The sequence below is a fragment of the Coloeus monedula genome, assembly GCF_965178545.1.
Source record: "Coloeus monedula genome assembly, chromosome: 27".
NCBI lineage: Eukaryota > Metazoa > Chordata > Aves > Passeriformes > Corvidae > Coloeus > Coloeus monedula.
The window spans coordinates 1,647,635-1,667,940 of record NC_138807.1 but is presented as its reverse complement, the minus strand read 5'-3'; the positions used below and the strand labels follow the sequence as shown (position 1 = coordinate 1,667,940).

The window sequence follows — 20,306 nt, the reverse complement described above, 5'->3', positions numbered from 1 at the left end:
GGGAGCAGCCAACAAACTCCTTCACCAAACACTCCCAGGTTGCCACAGGTGCTGCTGACAACACTGCAACGTAGAGCTTTGCATCCCAAAGCTGAGGACAAAGCCTGAGTGGGAAAGGAGACAAGGACTCTAACTTCTACCTGTTTCAAAAACAAACATCCAGGCAAAAGCATTAGGTTGCATTTCCAGACCAGTTTTCAGAGTGTGAGTTTGTGATACAGCCCTCAAAGAGCACATCCTCTGCACAACTCAGACATGGTTTTCAAGTTGATCAGGTACCACTGAAAACACAGTTACGAAAACACGCTCAGAAAAGCAGAGTAGTGACACATCTCTGTCTGAGAAACCAAAGGTTTGACTTGATGATCTTGTAGGTCTTTTCCAACCTTAATTGTTCCATGATTCTTTGACCTTCTAAATAAACCTGAGTTTTTGCTGGTGTAAAAAGGAGAAACCCAAGCTCTCCAGGCTGCAGATATAGCTCATCTGAGCTGGTTTCTTGGCCTCGTTCAAAACTCACTCCTCCAACTCTACTGCTTCCCATCAGCGTATCCTGTGCCCGCCTGGCAGCACCTCACCACCCTTGCTGCCTGTGCCTCTCCTGCACCACCCAGCCAGACCCCACAGCACAACAAAGTGAGGGCTGGCCAGCTCTTCGGGAGCAAACTCTGCTTAATCTATCCCAGCTACTGCAAATTCTTTCCTGCAGGTAAAGTCAGATGGATCCTGGGCTGCATCGAAAGAATTGTGGACCAGCAGGTTGAGGAAGGGGATTCTGCCTCTCTGCCCCACTCAGGTGAGACCCCACCTGCAGAGCTGCCTCCAGGTCTGGGGTCCAACACCAGCAGGATATGGAGCTGCTGGAGCAAGTCCAGAGAAGACCCTCTGCTCTGAAGCTGGGGGTGTTCCCCTGGACAAGGCTCCAAGGAGACCTCAGAGCCCCATCCAGTGCCTAAAGGGGCTCCAAGAGAGCCAAACAGGAACTTTGGACAAGGGCTGGAGGGACAGGACAAGGGGGAATGGCTTCCCACTGCCAGAGGGCCGGATTAGATGGGATATTGGGAAGAAATTCTTGGCTCTGAGGGTGGTAAGGCCCTGGCACAGGTTGCCCACAGAAGCTGTGGCTGTCCCAACCCCAGAAGTGTTCAAGCCTAGGTTGGATCAGGCTTGGAGTAACCTGGTCTAGTGGAAGGTGTTCCTGCCCACGGCAGGGAGTGGAACAAGATGAGCACCAAGGTCCCTTCCAACCCAAACTATTCTGTGATTCCATGATCCCTCCCCTCCCTGGACATGCCAACACCTCCTCTCTTCCCCAGACTGAGGGGGCTGGTACCCAGGAGGGGTCCTGTGCCTCCACTCTTCTCCCCAGCTGGGGCTCTGTGAGCAAATATCTATCCCCTAGAGCTGCAGTGGCTCTGGACAGACAGGTCCCTGTGCTGTCAGACTCAGGAATGATTTCCAGGTCAAAAGCTACTGACACAAGGTGTGGGGAGTTGGAGGTTAAGAACAAATTTACATTATTGCTCATTACCATGTTCTTTTCTCACTGGCCTTGCTAAGACCTTCTGCTCTCTGCAACTCAAGTGTTTTGGTTGGGTGCTCCTGCACTGCTCTCACAAAGGCACCTGAACAGATGGAAGAAAACAAGCCACAGCAGAACAAGCTCAAAAGATGGAGTGTGCTGCCAAAAATCGTAACTCAAAGTTTCAGCAAGAAGTCTCTCCTCTCCCTGGGATCCTGGCTGTAGCATGGCAGCTAGTGACTCAGCTAGCAGCTGAAAAGAAGGTACCTAGAAAACAATGACATTTAAAAAAATACTTCTAGAGCTCTTACTAGGAAATTCAAACAGGTGAGACACACAAAGAGGGCACAAAGAGATAACCTGGTGCCCATGCTGGGCTACAGGATCGTCTCAGCTGCGCTACACGAGTGATCAGTGACTCTGATCTCTGCCTCCGGTGCAGGCAGCCACGAGCTGAAGGACAGGCTGATTCTGGCACAGACCTGCAGCCTGCTCCAAGCTGGGGCAGGAAAGCAGCTTCTCCAGCCCGGCCTGGAGGACTTAGAGGCTGAGCCAGGCACTTATTACTTCTATTTAACCAAGCGCAGCAATGCCCATTTATTTACTCATTTGGGAAACCAGACCTCCAGACTCTGCACAGGTACGTGCCCAAACAAAGATGCAAAAGAAGAAATAGCAAAATCCAAAAGAGCACTCAGGCTCCCAGGGTGCTGCTCAGGCAGAACTGAGGCTGTTGCTGAGCTTGTTCTCCCAAACTCCCGCGGGCCCCCAGGTGCTGAGGACCCTGCAGATTCCTGGCATTGTTTTCCCCGAGGCTGAGCACACACTTGTACCCAGCACAGCCACAAACTCCTCTGGGAGCAGCACCAGTTGGGCTGAGCTTGCACGGGGCAAGAGATGTGCCTCACCCTTGGTATTCCTGCACTTGCACAGGACAGAAGAGTGGTCAAGGTCTCTCTGAAGTGATTTCTAGGATGTGTCTGATAGAAGACTCTTAATAGGTGAAGACAACAAGTTACCTTGGAGTTGAACCCCAGCCAGCTGGGTCAGCTCTCTTCCCAGCTTTCCAGAGCCTCCAGATCTTGGGCTGTGGATTTCAGAGCAGCTCTTCTCCAGTGAGGGAGTGGAGGAAAGGCATGCCTTAAACAGAGAGAACTACAACTAAAGAACATCAGGCTCCAAACACAAGTGTCCACCTCAGGAAGACCCCAGTCTGGCTGCCCACACAGCTCATAAATGTGCATTGGCATCACTTTGTAAGCTCCAGATGCAACTGGGAACAACTTCTGGTCTCCCAGGTTCTAAAACAGAGCCCTGAACCATCAACAACTTGTGCCCTTCTCAGTGCTTTACTCAGCATCTGCCCAACACAAGGAAGAACTTGGGATGTCATATGAATTGTAGAATCACTGAGGTTGGAAAAGACCTCCAAGATCATCAAGCCCAATCTTTGACTGAAGCTCATCATGCTCACTAAACCATACAGCAAGGTGCCATTTCTACTTGTTTTTTGAACACTTCCAGGGATGGTGTCTCCACTGCTGTCCTGGGTAGCCTGTTTTGAGGCCTGACCACTCTTTTAGGGAAGAAATTTTCCCAGTGTCCAACCTGAACCTCCCCTGGGCCACCTTGCGGCCTCTTCCTCTTTCCTGTTCCCGTTCCCTGCGAGCAGAGCCCGACCCCCCCGGCTGCCCCCTCCTGTCAGGGAGTTGTGCAGAGCCACAAGGTCCCCCCTGAGCCTCCTTTGCTCCAGGCTGAGCCCCTTTCCCAGCTCGCTCAGCCTCTCCTGGGGCTCCAGCCCCTTCCCCAGTTCTGTTCCCTTTTCTCTGGACACGCTCCAGCCCCTCGATGTCTTTCTTGTCGTGAGGGGTCCAGAACTGACCCCAGGATTTGAGGAGGGGCCTCAGCAGTGCCCAGCACAGGGGACAGGCACTGCCCTGGTCCTGCTGGCCACATAACTCGAGCCAGCAGCATGGAGTGAACTTCAGCTTAGCATTTCTGAGCTACACAGAAGAACCTCATGAGTTTTTTAACACTGTTTACTAAGACTTCAATAAAACAAGAAATGAATTTGTTCCCCTGAACCAGAACACTACAAGTTTGGATCAACCAAACACACACTGCCACCGACCTGCAAAACAGGGGGGGAACAGCACAATCTGCTCCCATGTTTGGACAGAAACAGAAGCCACAGCCAGGCACGCTGACATCAAATATTCCCTCAGAAAAGCATCTCCAGGAGGACAACCCAGCTGTGTGCTCAGGCTTCTCCTCCCAACCACCAGCTTTCTGGTTTATGGTGGTGGTTGGGGGGGAGGCAGGAAGAGACAGAGGTGTGTGGTGATGCTGGCCAACACTCACACAACACTTCTCAGTGGGGAATGAAGGATACCACTGGCAGCCTCATGGCTTAAGGTCTTACATTTCCTGGCTCCCAATCCTGTAGTGTCCTTCCAAACCAGATGGCTTAAGCCTACAGCTCTGTCCCCACCAAGCAGTGGGGCTCCCCAGCCACACCAAGGAAGCCAAGCAGGTTTGAGCGGGGGAGCTCTTTTCACAAAGCACAGCAGAAGGGCAGCTGGAAGGCTCAGAGCAGCTGGGAACTGAAGGCTGTCCGTGGGAAGAGGAGAAGGCAGGTGTGATGAAGCAGAACCATCCTGCAGGTACTGCGGCCCCTTTTAAGGATGGGCCTGACCAAGCTCTGCAGTTTTGGATGGGGCTTCTTGGCTTCCTCTTCACCAAAATGGGTGCATTGGTTTTGCCAGAACTTAAAGGCGAGTCAAAAGGCAAAGGAGGTTTGGAGACTGTTTTCGTGTTGAGTCAAAAGCAGGGGCTCTAACAGAAAACATGAAGTACCAGGCAGCACTTGCTACTTCTGCCTGCAACACACTCAATTTTCCTTTAGATGAGCAGCTGCCATTCAGACACATCCCTCCCTCCCACAGGTCTTGAATTAAGTTATTTTTCACCCCACCTCACCCTTACAGATTAAGTTTTTACCCCACTTCACAGCAAAACTTGCATTTAAATTTCATTTCTTCAGCTGCTGTAAAAACCCACTTTGTTTCTCTAGGTTACAGTTTGCTCTTTATGCTGGGCATTTCTAGCCTCCTTGCACTCCCAGTTTTCAGTTTAGAAAAGATTAAAAATAAATCCAATCTTTGTGTTTTAAAACCTGGGAGTTCAGGAAGCCACAGTACCTCTCTAAGATTCTTATAAACCTTAAATCTCATCTCCTGTGGAAGTTTGTGCATTGCCATCCCATCCATACAAAACCAGAGCCTGCATGTATTAAACCAAGTTCCTCCCAAACTGCCACATTTCTCATTTTCTTTAATAAGCATTTTCTGGCATTATCAGTCCAGAAGCCACTTGCTCAAAAGAGTGTCCCAGATAGTTAATCCACCAGTGACTCCTGCCCAATACTGAAATGAAAACAAACATCCAGCCCTCTAAGACTACAGAGGAGAAAGATTATGTCAGCAGTTCTATACCATCAAAATTAATTTAAGCCTGAAGAGATGCTGGGCTGAAAAGAAGTATCTTGGAATTAAAAATACCCATATGCATATCAATCAGTGTGAGCCTGCAGCCTCCCCTTGAGTTCTGGAGGCAGTTTGGGCACCACAAGATCAGAAGAGTCCAAAGCTGTTGGAGAGTGTCCAAAGGAGGGACACGGAGCTGGGGAAGGTCTGAGGAGCGGCTGAGGGCACTTGGCTCGTTCAGCTGCAGCAGAGGAGACTGAGGGGAGGCTCCTGGGGGCTGCAGCTCCTCCCGAGGGGAGGCGGAGGGGCAGGGGCTGAGCTCTGCTCTGCGACAGGGACAGGAGCCCAGGGAACGGCTGGAGCTGGGTCAGGGCTGGCCATGGAGCTCAGGGAAAGGTTCTTCCCCCCGAGGCTGCTGGGCACTGCCCAGGCTCCCCAGGGAATGGGCCCGGCCCCGAGGCTGCCAGAGCTGCAGGAGCGTTTGGACAGCGCTCTCAGGGATGCCCAGGCTGGGGTTGTTGGGGTGTCTGTGCAGGGCCAGGGCTGGATCAATGATCCCGTGGGATCCAACTCAGGGATTCCAGGAATCTTTGAAAAGCTACAAAATGCAACACAATATCCACCTCCTGAAAAACTTCATTGTCTTGTAATGTAAGTCAGAATTACAGGGGAAAACACATTACGTTAAGCAAAGGCAATTGTTAACCTTCCAGATTTCACCTCTTATCACTCAACAAACAGTCCTTACCAACCACAAAAACCACCCCATAACATGTGCTATTTAAACCCCCAAATAATCCCCACCTGTTAGGCAAGAGTGAAACCCAAGGCCTTATTTCTGAATTCTACCTCAGCAAGTGTCTGTAACTGAGCATGTCATGAACAGTGACAAGCACAGCTTTGAGACTTCAGCTTCATTTTCTGCTCTCTCTATTCCAGCTTTGAAGTCAGGGACTATTTTACATCTCTACAGTTTGCATTTCTGCCAGTAAATGCTCTGCGTTTTGTACACTGCCCCCGTCAACACAGCCAGCCAGATGGAGAGAGAGGCACACAACACGTACAGAGAGGAGGAAAACTGTCATTTTGCAGATGACACCCAGTTAAAAGTGACATTTAAAGAGAAGACAAGTGGTTTCAGGTATTACATCTGCCCTCTCGGCTGCATGTGTGACTGAGCACACCACCCCTTCATCCTGGCACAGGGATGCAGAACCAGCTACACTGACAGAAACTGTGGAATCAAGAACGCAGAGAGACAACCAAGCTCCACATCAGCATCCAAGTGGAGTGACTGTGACTGCTGAAGTGCCATCAGCACATTCAGGGAAGGAGCACTCAGCCAGAGGAGGATTTCAGCCAGCTTCCTCCCTTTGAAAAATGCAATAGTGGACAATTTTATACTGAAAAATCCACAAAATCTGGTCCATCACATGTGCAGAGAAACTACAGAAAGAGAAACTACTCAGGATCTTTGTCTTCAGCTGCTGCATCTTGCTCAAAGCAGAGGCTTTGGCAATATTTCCTTGTGTCTTAGCCCAGGTCACAGAATGTGCCAAACATGACACGGCAGCACAAAGACGGCCAGATCTGCCCCGATTTCTTAGAGCAGTTAACAAAGTCCATCACTTTTGCCTTGCAGAGGACTCTTCCCTCTCCACCCATTAACCCACATGGCAAACACCATCGGTGTCACAAAGCCAGGGTGAGCTCCAGTTCCCAGCCCTACACTGGGAAGAGAGCTGCACATCTTATGGGAAGACCCAACCAGTGGCCATGGCAGGCTCCAGCTCATCACCTTCATTTTACTTTGTACAATGCACATGTGTGTTTCTAGGCCTTATGCCAAGCCTGAAGGTTTTTCTTGAATCCCTCAGTTTTTCAGGACCTCAAGTAAAATCAATGGACACCAGAGGTGACAACTGACTGAAGTCGGGCTGCGCCTCTGTAGGATCCGCTTTGGACAAAGTGGCAACAGAACCGAGCAGGCTCCAAGGGCAGACACCAGCCATGTCCCATCTCAGCTGTTGGGACTCCCAAGATTTTATCAGCTGTGTTGACAAAGCAGGATACACCACTGTTGGTAGCTGAGGTCACCTGAACTCTGCCAGAGTTCACAAGTGTTTGGACAACGCTCTCAGGCATGGTAGGATTCCTGGGGGTCTCCTGTGCAGGGCCATGAGCTGGACTCAATGATCCTTTTGGGTCCCTTCCAACCCAGGAGTTCTATGACTCTATGGTTTCCAGCACTGCGGTCTGCTGGGAGCTTCAAAGGACTTAGGAGATGAGTCTTGAGCTTCGAAAGGACTTCACAAAAACCTCTCAAAACTTGCCAATTACATAAAAATACTCAAGTGCTCTGAACGCTTTGTGAGCTGTATCAACGCACCAACCCAAATAGCTCCCACTCAAGTTGCTCAGATTGGTGCCAAGTGGCCTGAATTACCTGAGCTCAGACAGCCCTGAATGAGATGAAAATCCACACACAGCTGTTCTGAGCCAACTCCATCACTGGAGGGCTGACAGGACCAGCACTGAACAGCATCTGAAGCAGTGCTGTGACTGTACTGCTGCCCAACTACAACTGGAGAAAAACCAGGTAAATTCCTAGCGCTCAGGAGGATGCTGTTGACTTGCCCTTTAAACAGAATCACAGTTCCATCTACAAATCAGGAATTCCACCCCAAAAAATGATTGAAATAATTGAATTAAATCACTTTGAAGTCATTCATCTCCTGCACAGAAACAAGACTGTTCTGCCATACTGTTGGAGAGCTATATCTGATTTTTTTGGTAGGTAATAAACAGGTGGAAAAGCCTCCCAAGGTCACAGGATGCTCCCCAGCAGCAAGATGAAGGTGGTCCCCCCTCATCATCACCCTGCAGCACACGTGGCCGGGATGTTCTCCCATCCTGCAGGAAAGGGAGGAGGGAGAGCAGATTAAGGTGACCTACATTACCCCTGCTTTAAATACACAGGAGAATTGCTTTTATTCTGCCTACCTCATTCCTCCCTGGCCTTCCTGTCTCACCTAGGGTTGGCAAGACCCCTCTGCCCAGGTGGGGTATGCAGGTGGAGTGAATCCAGCCTTAACCAGGGAAGCAGAACGCAAGTTTGGGCATCCAGCTTGAATTCCCAAGAGACTACTTTGCAAACAATACTCTTTCAAATGGAGATGACACATGTTTCTGTGTCAGTCCTCAACTCCATCAGGTTGCACTTCACTGGTCTCAGTGGTTGCCTCAGCCACCGGAAATCTGGATCTTCATTTACTTGGGGTGACAGAATATAAGGCAGCAACTGAGAACAGCTAACTCCAAGGGAAAGAAAAGTCTAACTAGCAATTTAAACAACATCTTGTCAGGCAGAAAATGAGCAGGCAAAACAATCTTGACTAATTCTACTCTTGCAGAAGCACAACATGGTCACCAGCACAGTCTGACACATCCAAGATGCCCATTTTGAAGGGCAGCATCCTGATGTGCCCGAAGTTTGGGTCATGCTAAGGACAGGCTTCCAACACCAGCCCTGCTAAATGACTGTGAACCCAGGCCCCTGGCCCCAAAAGCAGCAGAACTCTTCTCCTACGGAAAAAACATGAAACAGCTGGGGAATTACTCTGATTTACTAAATTCAGTGAAGGAGTAGAGACCTGACTGGCTCCCAGCCCAGTACTCCCTTCCTCTGGTGAGCTGCATTTCCTCCAGGAGATGGCTGAGGTCAAAGTGCTCCCAGATCTTCTGGAAAAGAAATTAGGAGGTGTCTGCCATGGTACAGGAACGCAGACAAGTTGAATGTGAAGAGTCAGCAGTTTGACAGAGCTTTGTCCAAAAAAGCATTACTGAGTTTAAATGAAGAGTTAACAGCTGCTGTGCCTAAATGGGCCCTCAGAGCATGAAAACTCATTCTGCAGGAGCCACCAAGACCCATGCAAGAGCTCCCACAGGAGAGCAGAAGCAGGAAAGCTCTAACAGCGGCAGCTGGAGCACCTGGCAGAAGCTGAACCAAACCTCATTCCCCTGCATGGCTGGGAGAGGTGGAACATTATGCAGTAAAGTGAAAAGCAGCATTTGAGCTCTGTGGAGTCTGACCAGTCTGACCGAGCTCCCCACCAGCAATGGCGCCAGTGGCAGCATCCCAGCAGCGCTGCTGCGTTTTAATGACCACAAACAAGGCAAAGCTGCCCTCGTCTTGTAATCCATTAATTCCTCCCAGTTCGGGAGACTGGGCTATTTCACCCAGAACAAAGACAGGAGCTGCTGCCCGTGCTGTTCCCATGCTCAGCTAATCTCCAGGCCCTTTCAATCATGGACATGGATCTACCCGGGCTGGTCTTGTGACAAACCCTGGGCCATGACCTGGTTCCCTTTCTTGGATCAAGGAGTGCCTTGGGCAGCAGGAGCAGCTACAGTTGTGCTCCTGGAATGTGCACCCTTGCCTTTCAAGCACTCCTCACGAAACAGGCAGGTCTTCAAGATGAAGGCAAACAGCTCGTTTACAACTTCTCTTTTCTCCCAGGAAGTCTGTCCCACCCTCTCTAGTAGCAATTTCTGCAAAGAGAACATGCAGATTCTGCTGATTACAGAGGAGATGAGGACTGGGCCCCTTTAACGAATCTGCAAAGCATTTACACTCCTCACACTGAATGCAAACCACACAGGCAGTGGTTGGACACAGTGAAGTTTGTTTCCTGCAACTCCAGATCAAAAGTCAAGCAGTTATCCAGAGGGACAGCACTTCTTGTGGGCATCTGCCAGAGGTGCCACTGTAAAGAACACGCCAGCTTCATGCTATAAAAGAACACTGCTCTTCTTCACATGTGGCGTAGTCCAGCCTGCTTCTGTGTTACAGTAAATATTTAAGAGAACCCTTCACATCACACACTGGCTCCCTAGTTGTACACATCTGTGTTTTTTTCAATTGAATTAGGAAAGAGCAGTAGGCTTGCTGTAGCTGAAAGCTTGCAGCTTTCAAAGAAAGCTGGAAGAGAAGCAAAGGGACTCGCAGCCTCTCCCCAGAGCTGTGAGACAAAAACACATCATGGTAAGTGATGACCAGTGGCATGGGCAGGGCTGGGAACACTGGGGCAACCCAGCACATTGCCAGCTTTAGATTTCCTCCCCACCACAGCAAGTCCTCTGACTCAGCCTGGTAATTCACCACAAGCCAGTGCCAAAACCCACACGTAAGCTGGGGAAGCCACAAGAACACACCATGGAGGACGATGACACTTAATTAGGGGTTGACAGCATTTTCTGCTAAATATGTGGATGAGGAAACAAAGTAACAGAAAAGCTGCTCTAATCACTTTTAGCTTTTTAATTACAAAAATGCTTTCCAGAAAGTCTGGAGGTTAACCCAGCTATTGGCATCACTGAGAAAGTCAAACAAACAAGTGCCAGGCTGCTTAGGAGCTAAGTATTTCAAAGACCTACCTAAGAAGGAAAAGCCCTAACATCACCTTATGATCACTGGCTTGTGCAGGGCTCTTGAAGAAGCCAGGCTCCTGTCTAGGGACTCAGTCTGCCTGTTCTCCCCAGAGGAGGAGGAGAGCCTGGCACAGCCAGCAGCTGGCTTTCCCTTTGGCACATCCTCCCCAGGCAGGCAGGTGAGCAATGCTGGGCTCTGCTGAGGTTTGTGCTGATGGGGATCAAGACCAAACCCACTTCACACAGGCCACAAGTTTGGTTTTTTACATGAGCCTCTTCTTTCTTGTGCTATTGTTTTATTTCAGCATTGAACAACCTTTGGCTTCTAGGCCCTTGCAGTGCCTTGATTTCCCTCTCTGCTGTGCTCATGTCTTTTCCTGGCTGTGAGTGCATTCCCGTGGTGGAAGAGCCGGCAGCAGGGGCTCAGCACGGCGCGTGTCCTCATCCCAGCATTAGAGGAAAACACGAGCGGCTGCACAGGCAGCCTCAGCCAGCAGCAAACACCCAGACCTTGCCTGGCCAGGAATTCTGCTTTGCCAAAGACCTACAGAACACAACAGGACTTTTCTCCTTTGAGTTCCTGCACTCACCATGGATTTAGAAAAGGTGAAATACCACAGAGGTGTGTCTATCTATCTAACAGTAAGTACTTACAGGGAACCCACACCAAACAACTAGGGCTTTGCACCTGCACAAGGCTTAAAAATAGCTTCTGCCTGGCCCCACAGACATGATCAGACAACCAATGTGACTAAAAAATTATGTTATTGGGCACATTCATTAGGTGACCCAGCTTGTAGGCCTGGGAGATGGGTGAAGGACAGCAACACTGTCACTGGGTTATTAAACAAATCAAAATGGGCTATTAGAGATCTTGGTTAGAGACTTGGAATGACTTAACGGGAAAGGAAGCACCCCACCTTGGTACCTGCTGTTCTGCCACTATTTATGAGTTTCAAGGCCAATCTGGATGGGGCTTGAAGCACCCTCTGGTCTAGTGGAAGGTGTCCCTGCCCATAGCAAAGGACTGGAGTGAGATGGTCCCTTCCCACCCAAACCATTCTTTGATCCTGTGATTCAAACATTCTGAGTCACTTCTCTCCCAACATAACCATCCCGGAAAAAAGGAGCTGCCAAGGCCTCTGTGTTAAACCAGAGAGTGTTTCCCAAAACTGGCAGCCTGCTCCAATACCTGCTGCCCCCACTGTCTTCCCTGGGACCCAGGGGAGATCCGTGAGGGTGCACCCATGGGATCACACCATCTGGGGAAGGCAGGACCTGCTTTGGTTCCTACTTTCCTGCAGCCAGGATGCCAGAGGGAGCATCTCCTGCTAGCGACATGGGCAGCAGCTCCCTCCCCGTGCTGCAGATGGGAGCATCGAGTGTTCACTTCCACCTAAACGAAGCCAACCCTCCTTGCACCGGGATCAGCAAACGTTTCCCCCTCCCACTCCACTTCTGACATTCCCCAGTGCAGTGCAAAAGGTGCGGGGGTTTCTCCTTTTTGAGTCACAAGTTACTGACCCCCACGTAACACCTGCAGTTCCCATATACACAGATGAACTGATCTCATATCAGTAGGTCCCAGCAAGCACATGGTACCGCATCCATGTCGGGAGTGAGGCACCTGCCAGGCCTCTAGAGACTAATCATGGTACATGGGACTATCCTTGGCAGCCAAAAGGATGGATGAGAATAATCAAACATTGACAAAGCTGAAGCAGCAAGTGACGAGAAGGGCTCTCAAGTCTTTGTCAGGGTATCACACAGCCATGGCAGGACTGTTTCTGGAGTCAACTGGTGCTAACTGAAAGATGTGTCCATGAAGGAAGAGAGTGCTGTAATTCCTGCAGCTGCTTTTCAGGCTATAACCACCTGATATGGGAAAACCGTATTTATTAAGATTGTGCATCTGGCAAGAGCCCATAATGGTCATGTCAGTGAATCACTTCAATAATAGTTCCCAAATTATACACTGTTCATACTGAATCCACTCAGGTCATTCCCTGAGGAGCTCTTCCAGAGATGCCCATGTGCCTCCCAAGCGGGATGAGGCAGTGGCAGCTCTGCCAGCCTCAGGCCCAGCAGTGGTGGAATGGGCTGTTATATACAGGTCAATGCCAAATGCTGGTTAATGAAAATGAGACTAATCATCCCCCGTCCTGTGTGTTTTCGGGGACTTGCTCTCCAGCCTGCCCTGACACCAATACAGGCGGGCTCAGCATCCTTTGGGCAGTGCCCACATCTGCCTGCTGTCCACACTGCCCTTCCCAGCTCCCAGGCTCCATCATCCCAGCTTCCCTGTGTGCTTCCAGCCGATTCATATCTTAAAGAACAATTAATTTTCCAGAGCAGCCTGAATTCTATTTTCATTGCCTTCCTCCTTCCCTGCAGCTGAGCTGTGACTTATTGACTGTGAAGCAACTGCAGGGTCTTTAAGAGTTCAAGGCACGGGGTGTTTTTCTGCCTGTTCCTGCCTGGCTGACTCCCTCTGTAATCATCCTCGCCAGCACCATTTCACGGCACAGAGGCATGTGACATCCAACTAAGCTGTGAACCATAATCATGCTGGGGATGATGTTTACATTTGATTTTTCCTCAAGCTGATAAGCTCTCTTCAATTTCCCCTCTCCATCACGTTGGTATGAATTGAACTGCTTATGCCCCACAGGGTGGAATTCTTCTCTTATCTCTAATCTCCTCACTGAAAAAATTGCTTTCAGCAACCCTTCAAAAGTCACTTCAAAGTTATCACTGCTAAGAGGGACGAGCTGCAATACCGTTCCCGGGCTGTCGCAATCAACGCCCTCCCAGTGCTTTTCGGAGACAGCCACACAGGTGCCACCAGCACACAGCACACCTGGCTGGGATCTTCATTTTGCTCCTTCAGCCTGAGGTACAGCGAGACAGCTGTCCAACAAGAGTGTCGATCCTTGTCATATCATTTCAGCTCCCTAAAGCATTAGAATCCAACCTTGAAGAACACATTGGAGGCTTCTGCTCCAGCTCTAGACCATAAGTGATTGGCAGACTGCAACCTGTGTAATAGGAGACCTGACCGATGGAAATAAATCCGATGTCAACTTTACTTCCCTATTAGACTGAGAATTCCCACTTTAGAAGGGAGATGGTGAAGGCCAGTTCTGCTGTCCAACAGTTGGACAGTGCCAGTTCTTTTGTAGTAACAGCTCTCCCATAACTTGACCATCCTTGGATAAAAGGATTCCAGATCCTGTGTCTCCAGACTGCACCTGGCTAGAGGAATGGTGATGCGCCATTTGCTTACCCAACCATCCCTGGGATGAGGGCACCCCAGCCTGAACAAGACCAGTGCTCACCTGTCACCCCTAGCACCATACCTCCCCACACCACCTCTACTCCTGCCCAGAGCTCACCGGAACCCTGGAGCAGCCCCTTACACTCCGTGCAGTCCCTCCCCAGGGCATGAGGGTACAGATTCAGGGAGAAGGCACAGCAAGTATCTGCACCCATTAGATCTTAAAACTCCCTTTTCAACTAGTTGGTCACAAAACTTTTTAAATTTTGAAGCCAAGGTCTCAGGAAGGGACTAATTGGGCCTGCGTGTTCATGAATGAACAGCCCTGCTGCTGGCAGTAAGTGAAGTTTCCTCCCTTAAAGCATGAGATTTCCAAAAGTTCCCTTCAGACACTCTGTACCTTAAGTCAACCTACTGCCACGGTCTCACCGCCTTCCAGCCCTTCTCCATGCAGTTTTATTCCTGTACCAGACAAACTGGTAATTTTACTATAATTACTGAGGGCTTGGGGAGGGTCTATGCTGGCCTGACCCACAGTCTGGATTAACCCTGCCACGTTGTTCAGGCAGAGCACAGCACCCAGATGGCTCCTCTCCAGCCAGGAGCCAGGCAGCAGGTTTCAGCTGCGCCGGTGATCCTTCATCAGCAGCACATGCAGAGCAGTGAGCACAAGGGGAGCAGCACAAATCACCCGTGTAGGTGGGTCACGGGCACTTCAACACCTCCACACAGCAGCGAAGGCATACAGGCCAATATGGGGATTTGTCACCCAGTTCAGACCACGGAGCACAGTGACAACCCCAGACCCGCAGCACAGCCCACCCTCTGCAGGTGCAACTGTGCCTTCCCACAGCCCACCAAAGGCCACCTCCATCTCCCGGGGTTTGCTCTTCTCCAGCAAAAACTCATTTGCTGTTGTGCACGTTGTCCCCAGCCCCCCGGGAGCTCCAGCTGCAAGTGCAGCTGAGGCCAAGTGACACAATTTGGATGCTACCCAAGTGAGGAGTAAGCAACTTGACTTGAGAAATCAAAGCATCGGTGAGATTACTGGCTCCGTTTCATCTTTTTTACTATCAGCGTAAGGTAAGACAGCCTACAGGTTCATAAACTCAGGTTTACTTGCTCACGGAAGAAGAAAAATACATGCTCCCTGCTTAAACCCTTCCTGAGCAGCAGTCTCCATAGACACTTTGCCTAGTCCTGAGCAACAACCCTCTACCCTTCCCAAAAACCAGAAAGGTGACTGAGAAATGAGAAGGACAAATGGTATTTTAATTGTTCATTGGTGTCTCTGCCCAGGGCAGAAGGGTGGAACAAGATGGGCTTTCAGGTCTCTTCCAGCCCAAACTCTTCTGTGACTCTGATCAGCAAGAGGTTCTCTCTCACTCCCTCAGCATCACCAGTCAGCCCTCCTCGTGCTGGGAGAACATTCCCAAAAAGAGGTCCAAGGGTGTGTGGGAGCATGGCAAGCAGCCTTGGGAAGTCAGGCTGCAGGCTGCCAGCCCCTGCATTTCCTTGCAGCACTGAGGAACCACAGCAGGATGGCTGGGGACAGCTTCCCTCAGCCTAAACCTCGGCACCTTACCCAAAGTTACACACTACACCCACATCCCCGGCGCGGCAGATGACATCTGCGAAACGAGCACGGCTCCCACTGTAATTAGCTGGTTCTCAGAAGATCTAATGATGCTCATTTAAAGGTCTGACGACACGGAGATCGCTGTCATCACACAGCCAAACCCATCACACAGCACCCCGGACTCGGGCAGGTGCCCGGAGCTCCGCGTCGGGCCCGCGGAGGAACGTGTCAGCCCGGCAGCAGCGGGGCTGAACATCACGAGCACGGCTCAGCATCACAAGCACGGCTCAGCCAGCAATCCTGAGGCTGTTAATGAACTAGAAATAATTAGGCAGCAGCGGAGGCGGGGGCAGGTCTACAGGCACAGCCCCATGGATCTATCCTGCCACTCAGAAACCCCAAACCTTCTGCTAATGCCGCTGCGGGGCCGGGGCTCGCTCTGGGCCCTGACAAACGGGCCCCCTCCGGCGGGAGGGACCCCGGCCGGCGGCAAAGTCCCCGCCCCCGCTGCCAGGGTCTGCCCGGCTCTCCGACCAACCCCTCCAGCCCGACCCTGTGATCTCCGGGGAGCGAACCCCGAGAGGGGACGGGGCAGGACGGCCCCGCCACGGCCCTCCAGGCCCAGCCGGGGTCGGTTCCGGGGCTGGGAGCAGTCTCAGGGACTGGCAGCCTGTGCCCCGCAGGGTGGTCCGGGGGTTGCCCCTGCCCCTCGCAGCTCCGAGACTCCCGAGGGCAGAGAAGGGGGAGCCCCATCCCGGTATCCCCGGTATCCCCCGGTGTCCCGGGCCGGGGGCGAAACCATCCCGGGGCCGGGGGAGAAGGGGGGAAGGGAAGCAGCAGTTGGACGGGACCACGCGGTGTCTGGGGGGGGCGCACTACGGGGAGGGGGGAGACTGGACCGAACCACTCCGAGAGCCCCGCGGGGGGGCCCGGCCGGGGTTACGGCTGGGGTGAACCACTGCGAGCCGGCGGGACACGGGGACACGCCGGGGCTCGGCCGGGTGGGGACAGCCAGCGGCAGCCCCCGGTGCTCGCGGCGCGTTACCTCCTGACGCGTCCGGTCCCCCCACGCCGGCCTCCGGAGTGATGGCACCGGCACCCGCCGCGGCCGAGCCCTCCGCCTCCTCAGGCACCTCCAGCTCCATGGCAGCCGCGGGCAGGCGCAGCCCCAGGGCAAGACAGGCCCCGGACAGGCCAGCGCCCGCCGCCGCGCTCCTCCCGGGTACCGGCCGCGGCGCGGGGGACCCTGGGAGCGCCGCGGACCATAGAACGCGGGTGGCGCCGCGGCCAGACACGCCCCGACCAGTGCCGGAAGCACAGCGGGGCTCTTCCGCCGGGGTTAATTGCGATGCGGTGGAGGGCTGTCGCGATAACCGGCGGGCTGTGGGATTCGACGGGGGGGGGGGGGAATAAGGGAGGCCGCAGAAACTCCCGCCGCTCCCTCACGGTGCGGCGGCCACGACACCCCCGGTGGAGGGGGAAACACCACAGGGCCGGGGGGCGAGGCCTGCGGTCACCATGGCAGCGGGGCGGGGCTCCTCGGGGGCGGAGCCTGCCCGGAGTTGCTATGGCAGTGGAGGTGGGGCTCCGGGGGCGGGGAGTGTGCCGGTCGCCATGGCAGCGGGGGCGCGGCCTGCAGGTGGCCGTGACGGTGGGGGCGGGGTTCGGGCGGAGGGGCGGGGCTCTGGCTCCGCCGGGGGCGTGGCCAGCTCTCCGCGGCAGATGTCGCGCCCCCGGCCCGCTGCGGCTCGGTTCCTGCGGCGCTGCCCCCGCTGGACCGGGGCCCTCCAGGGGCCTTTCTGGTGCCAGGCGCCGCCTACTACCCCCCCCCACCCCTCCCGTCTCCGGGAGCTCCCGGTAGCCACACAATCCGCTGGGCTAGAACGGGCCTGCCGTGCACCGGGACCCGGACACGTTCCCTTCCCCCTGCGCGGTCCCTGCGCCGTTCAGCGCCGCCGGTTCCCGGCCTGGGCCGGGCCCGGCTCCTCCCGGCCCCGCGGCACCACCTAGTGGCGCCGCCCGGCCCAGGCCCGGGTCAGCCCCGGGGCGCGGGTCAGCCCGGGCCGGCCCCGCCGGTTCTCCGGGCCCCGGGGCCACGCATGTCCCGGACGGGTAGCCCCGGCTAGGAGGCAGCGCTGGAGCCACCGGCACTAATGAGGCTGCTCGGCGGCGCCGGCCCCCGCCAGAGGGTCTCCCGACTGCGGCTGGTCCTGGGGAGCGGCGGGAGCTGCTCCAGGCTCCCCGTGGGGCTCGGCCTGGAGCAGCCGGTGCCGAGGAGAGAGCGGAGGGGCAGGCGGCGGCATGGCCCCGGCTCCGGGGTGGCGGCTGCGGGCCAGGGGCTTCCGCAGGAACTGGTCCCCCCACGCCGCCTCGGCGCTGGGCTGGGAGCGGTACCGGCCCCGGCGGGAGGCGGAGACCCGCGGCGTGGACCTGATCGCTGTCACCGCGGGAAAGCGGCCCCGCAGGACGAGGCATGACGGGGAGCTGGTCCCCAGGTGCGGACAGGGGCAAGGGAAGGGGAGGAGAGGGGGCAGCAGCCATCACCAGCTTCCCCAGCCATCACAGGGATCCTCAGGCTGGCCCCCGTGTCTGTCCTCTCTTGGGGCAATGGGTGACGCTGGGAGGGTTTGGGAGTCTGGGGCAAAGTCCCACTGCTTGCCTGGACAGGGCAGGAGTTTTGAGGGGGAGGAACCCCTATCTCCAGGCACCGCCACCACCAGCATCCTGTGAGCCTGTCCCGGTGCAGCGCTGGGAGGGCGGTGAGTGTAGGTGGCTGAGCCACCATCACGGTGGAGGACACCAGGGACAGCGCTCCGGGAGACCTGCTGTGCCCGGCAAGCTGCCCCGGGACCCCCTTCCTGCTCCTTCCCCGCTGCAGGCAGAGTCTGGGCTACAAAGGGTTACGCAAGGCACCCTGGAGTGACACCACTGCCACCAGCCCGGGAGCTCAGCTCCTTCCTGGTCGGATCCCAGGCTCGGTGAGTGCCTAATTCTGTCCCCCGGGATCTGTCGGCCGTGCTTTCTGGCTTTCAGTCGTGCTGTCAGCTGGGGAACCGGCCATGCTTTGTCTCTCTCTGGGTGGCTTCAGGACCCACTGACCCTCCTGGAGCTCTGCTCCATAGTAGGGACATACAGCTCCACGCCCCACGGCTGGAGGACGTGCCTCTGTGCTGCTGATTTACACTCGGTCCGGAGCAGCCCTTCCAGAGACCTTTTCCCAGAGCAGGGGGTCGGGATCAGCCCATTGCTCTTCGGGTGGGTTTGGGATAGAGCAGCCTCTGGAGGGATCCGGGACCTCGGTGCTGCATGGTCAGGACCAGACAAGCGACGAGTGGTTTTGCAGCACTGGCTGAGAGCAGGGACCTCGCTGATCCCAGGAAGGCTTTGAGGTTCTCAGGATGAGGACCCCTATCAGGGGAGGAGGGGTTGGGAAACATTATGGGTGGTGGGGTTGGCTGTGTGCACGGCTGAGGTGGACAGTGTGTCCCATCCTCCGACTCGTTGCTGTCCCCATGGCGGGCATTGTTGGTGGCGTCACTCAGGGCCAGGCACAGCCCCGAACTGGGGACCTGGCAGTGGGATGAGCTGCTCCAGCACAGCTCGGCTTTGTTTGGCTTTAAAACCCCTGGGAGGTGCTGCCACGGTACATGTGAGGAGCGGTGTGGGGCTCCCAGTGCTTCCCGTGCCCGGTGCTGGGTGTGTCGGGCTGAGGCATGGTCAGCTCTGCCCAGATACTGCCTCTCCCTGCGGGGCCATTCCAGGTGCGGGCTGGTTTCTGTCGGAAACCGGCTGAGCCGGCTCCTCCTGCTGCCAGCCTTGGCCTTTGGCTGGTGCAGGCCCTACGCCAGGTCTTGGGGGGAGACTGGGGACAGGGCTTGGTGGCACCGTGGGTGCACTGCCTGTGCCACTGGCGACATGGGAGCTGCTGCCATCCCCATGCAACGGGCAGCAGTGGAATGCAGGTTTGTGGCCAGTGTGTGGCACCCCGCTGATGGGACAGTAGTGGGACCCAGCTGGAGACAGCGAGAGGCTGTGTTGGGTGGCATCAGGGGTGGCTCTGGCACAGCAGATGTCACCACCCGGGGGAGGGGGATGATCTGGCTGCTCCAGGTTGGTGTCTCTTGGACCTATAGCTCACACCATTTCACCTGCGGGTGTCCAGGGAGCATGAACAACACTGGCGACACAGCTGAAACCGCCCCAATGCCACACTGGGAGTTCCTGTTTATTATCAGCTTTCCTAGTGCTGGTACAGGACAGTGGGTGCTGCCACACTGGGGTCCTGCTCAGCCCCAGCTACCCCCGATCCCACGTGTCCCTGGGTGGCAGGGAGGCACTCGGGCTGGTTTCGGCAGCTGGTGACACAGAGGGGACTCTGCCCTCCACACCCGTGGCTGCAGCCCGCCCATCGGGTGAATGATTACCCCAGGCCTCCCCTGGCCCTCCCCAGGGCTGCAGTGAGCCGGGTGTCATTTCAGGGGCTCAGCCAGGTCTCGTTTTGGGGGCTCAATTATCTGCCTCGGCACAGCTCCAGCCGGGGCTGCCCGTGGGAGGTCTTTGTGCTAGGGCTGAGCTGCCGTGCTTGCCCAGGGCTGGTTGCCCACTGCCAGATCCCTGATGTAGCATCACCCTGGCATTGCCCACAGGGTGCCTCTGAGGCCTCCAGGTCCCACCAAAGCTACCCCATGGCCAATTCCCAAAGGGGTTGTGGAGGTTTTGAGCTGCCTGTGGCACCAATGTGGGGATCCCTGGCTGAGCTTGGGGGGGGCTGAGCTGTACTGGGGGGCTGTTAGGAGTGAGCACAGCCCCGGCACCGCCACTCCAGAGCCCTCGGACACCGCGGGCCGTGTGGTGCTGTGGAAACTGGGGGTGTTCCGTTCGGAGACGAGGATGCTCAGGGAACCTCATTGCTCTCTACACCTCCCGAAAGGAGATTGTAGTAAGGTGGGGATCAGCCTCTTCTGCCAAGTGACAGGACCAGAGGAAATAGCCTCAAATTGCACCAACAGAGGT

At 54.7% G+C, this 20,306-nt stretch overlaps 1 protein-coding gene across 3 annotated transcripts in view; it reads right to left on the bottom strand.

The window, feature by feature from the left end:
• PIP5K1C (phosphatidylinositol-4-phosphate 5-kinase type 1 gamma) overlaps nt 1-16,519 on the bottom strand; it is a 49,821-nt gene extending 33,302 nt beyond the window's left edge. For all 3 annotated transcript variants that reach the window (XM_082298109.1, XM_082298108.1, XM_082298110.1), the window contains exon 1: nt 16,339-16,519. In XM_082298109.1, the coding sequence (XP_082154235.1) occupies nt 16,339-16,438 (100 nt within the window). In that variant the 5' untranslated portion in view covers nt 16,439-16,519. The remainder of the gene's footprint in view (nt 1-16,338) is intronic.
• Nucleotides 16,520-20,306: the final 3,787 nt, after the last annotated feature.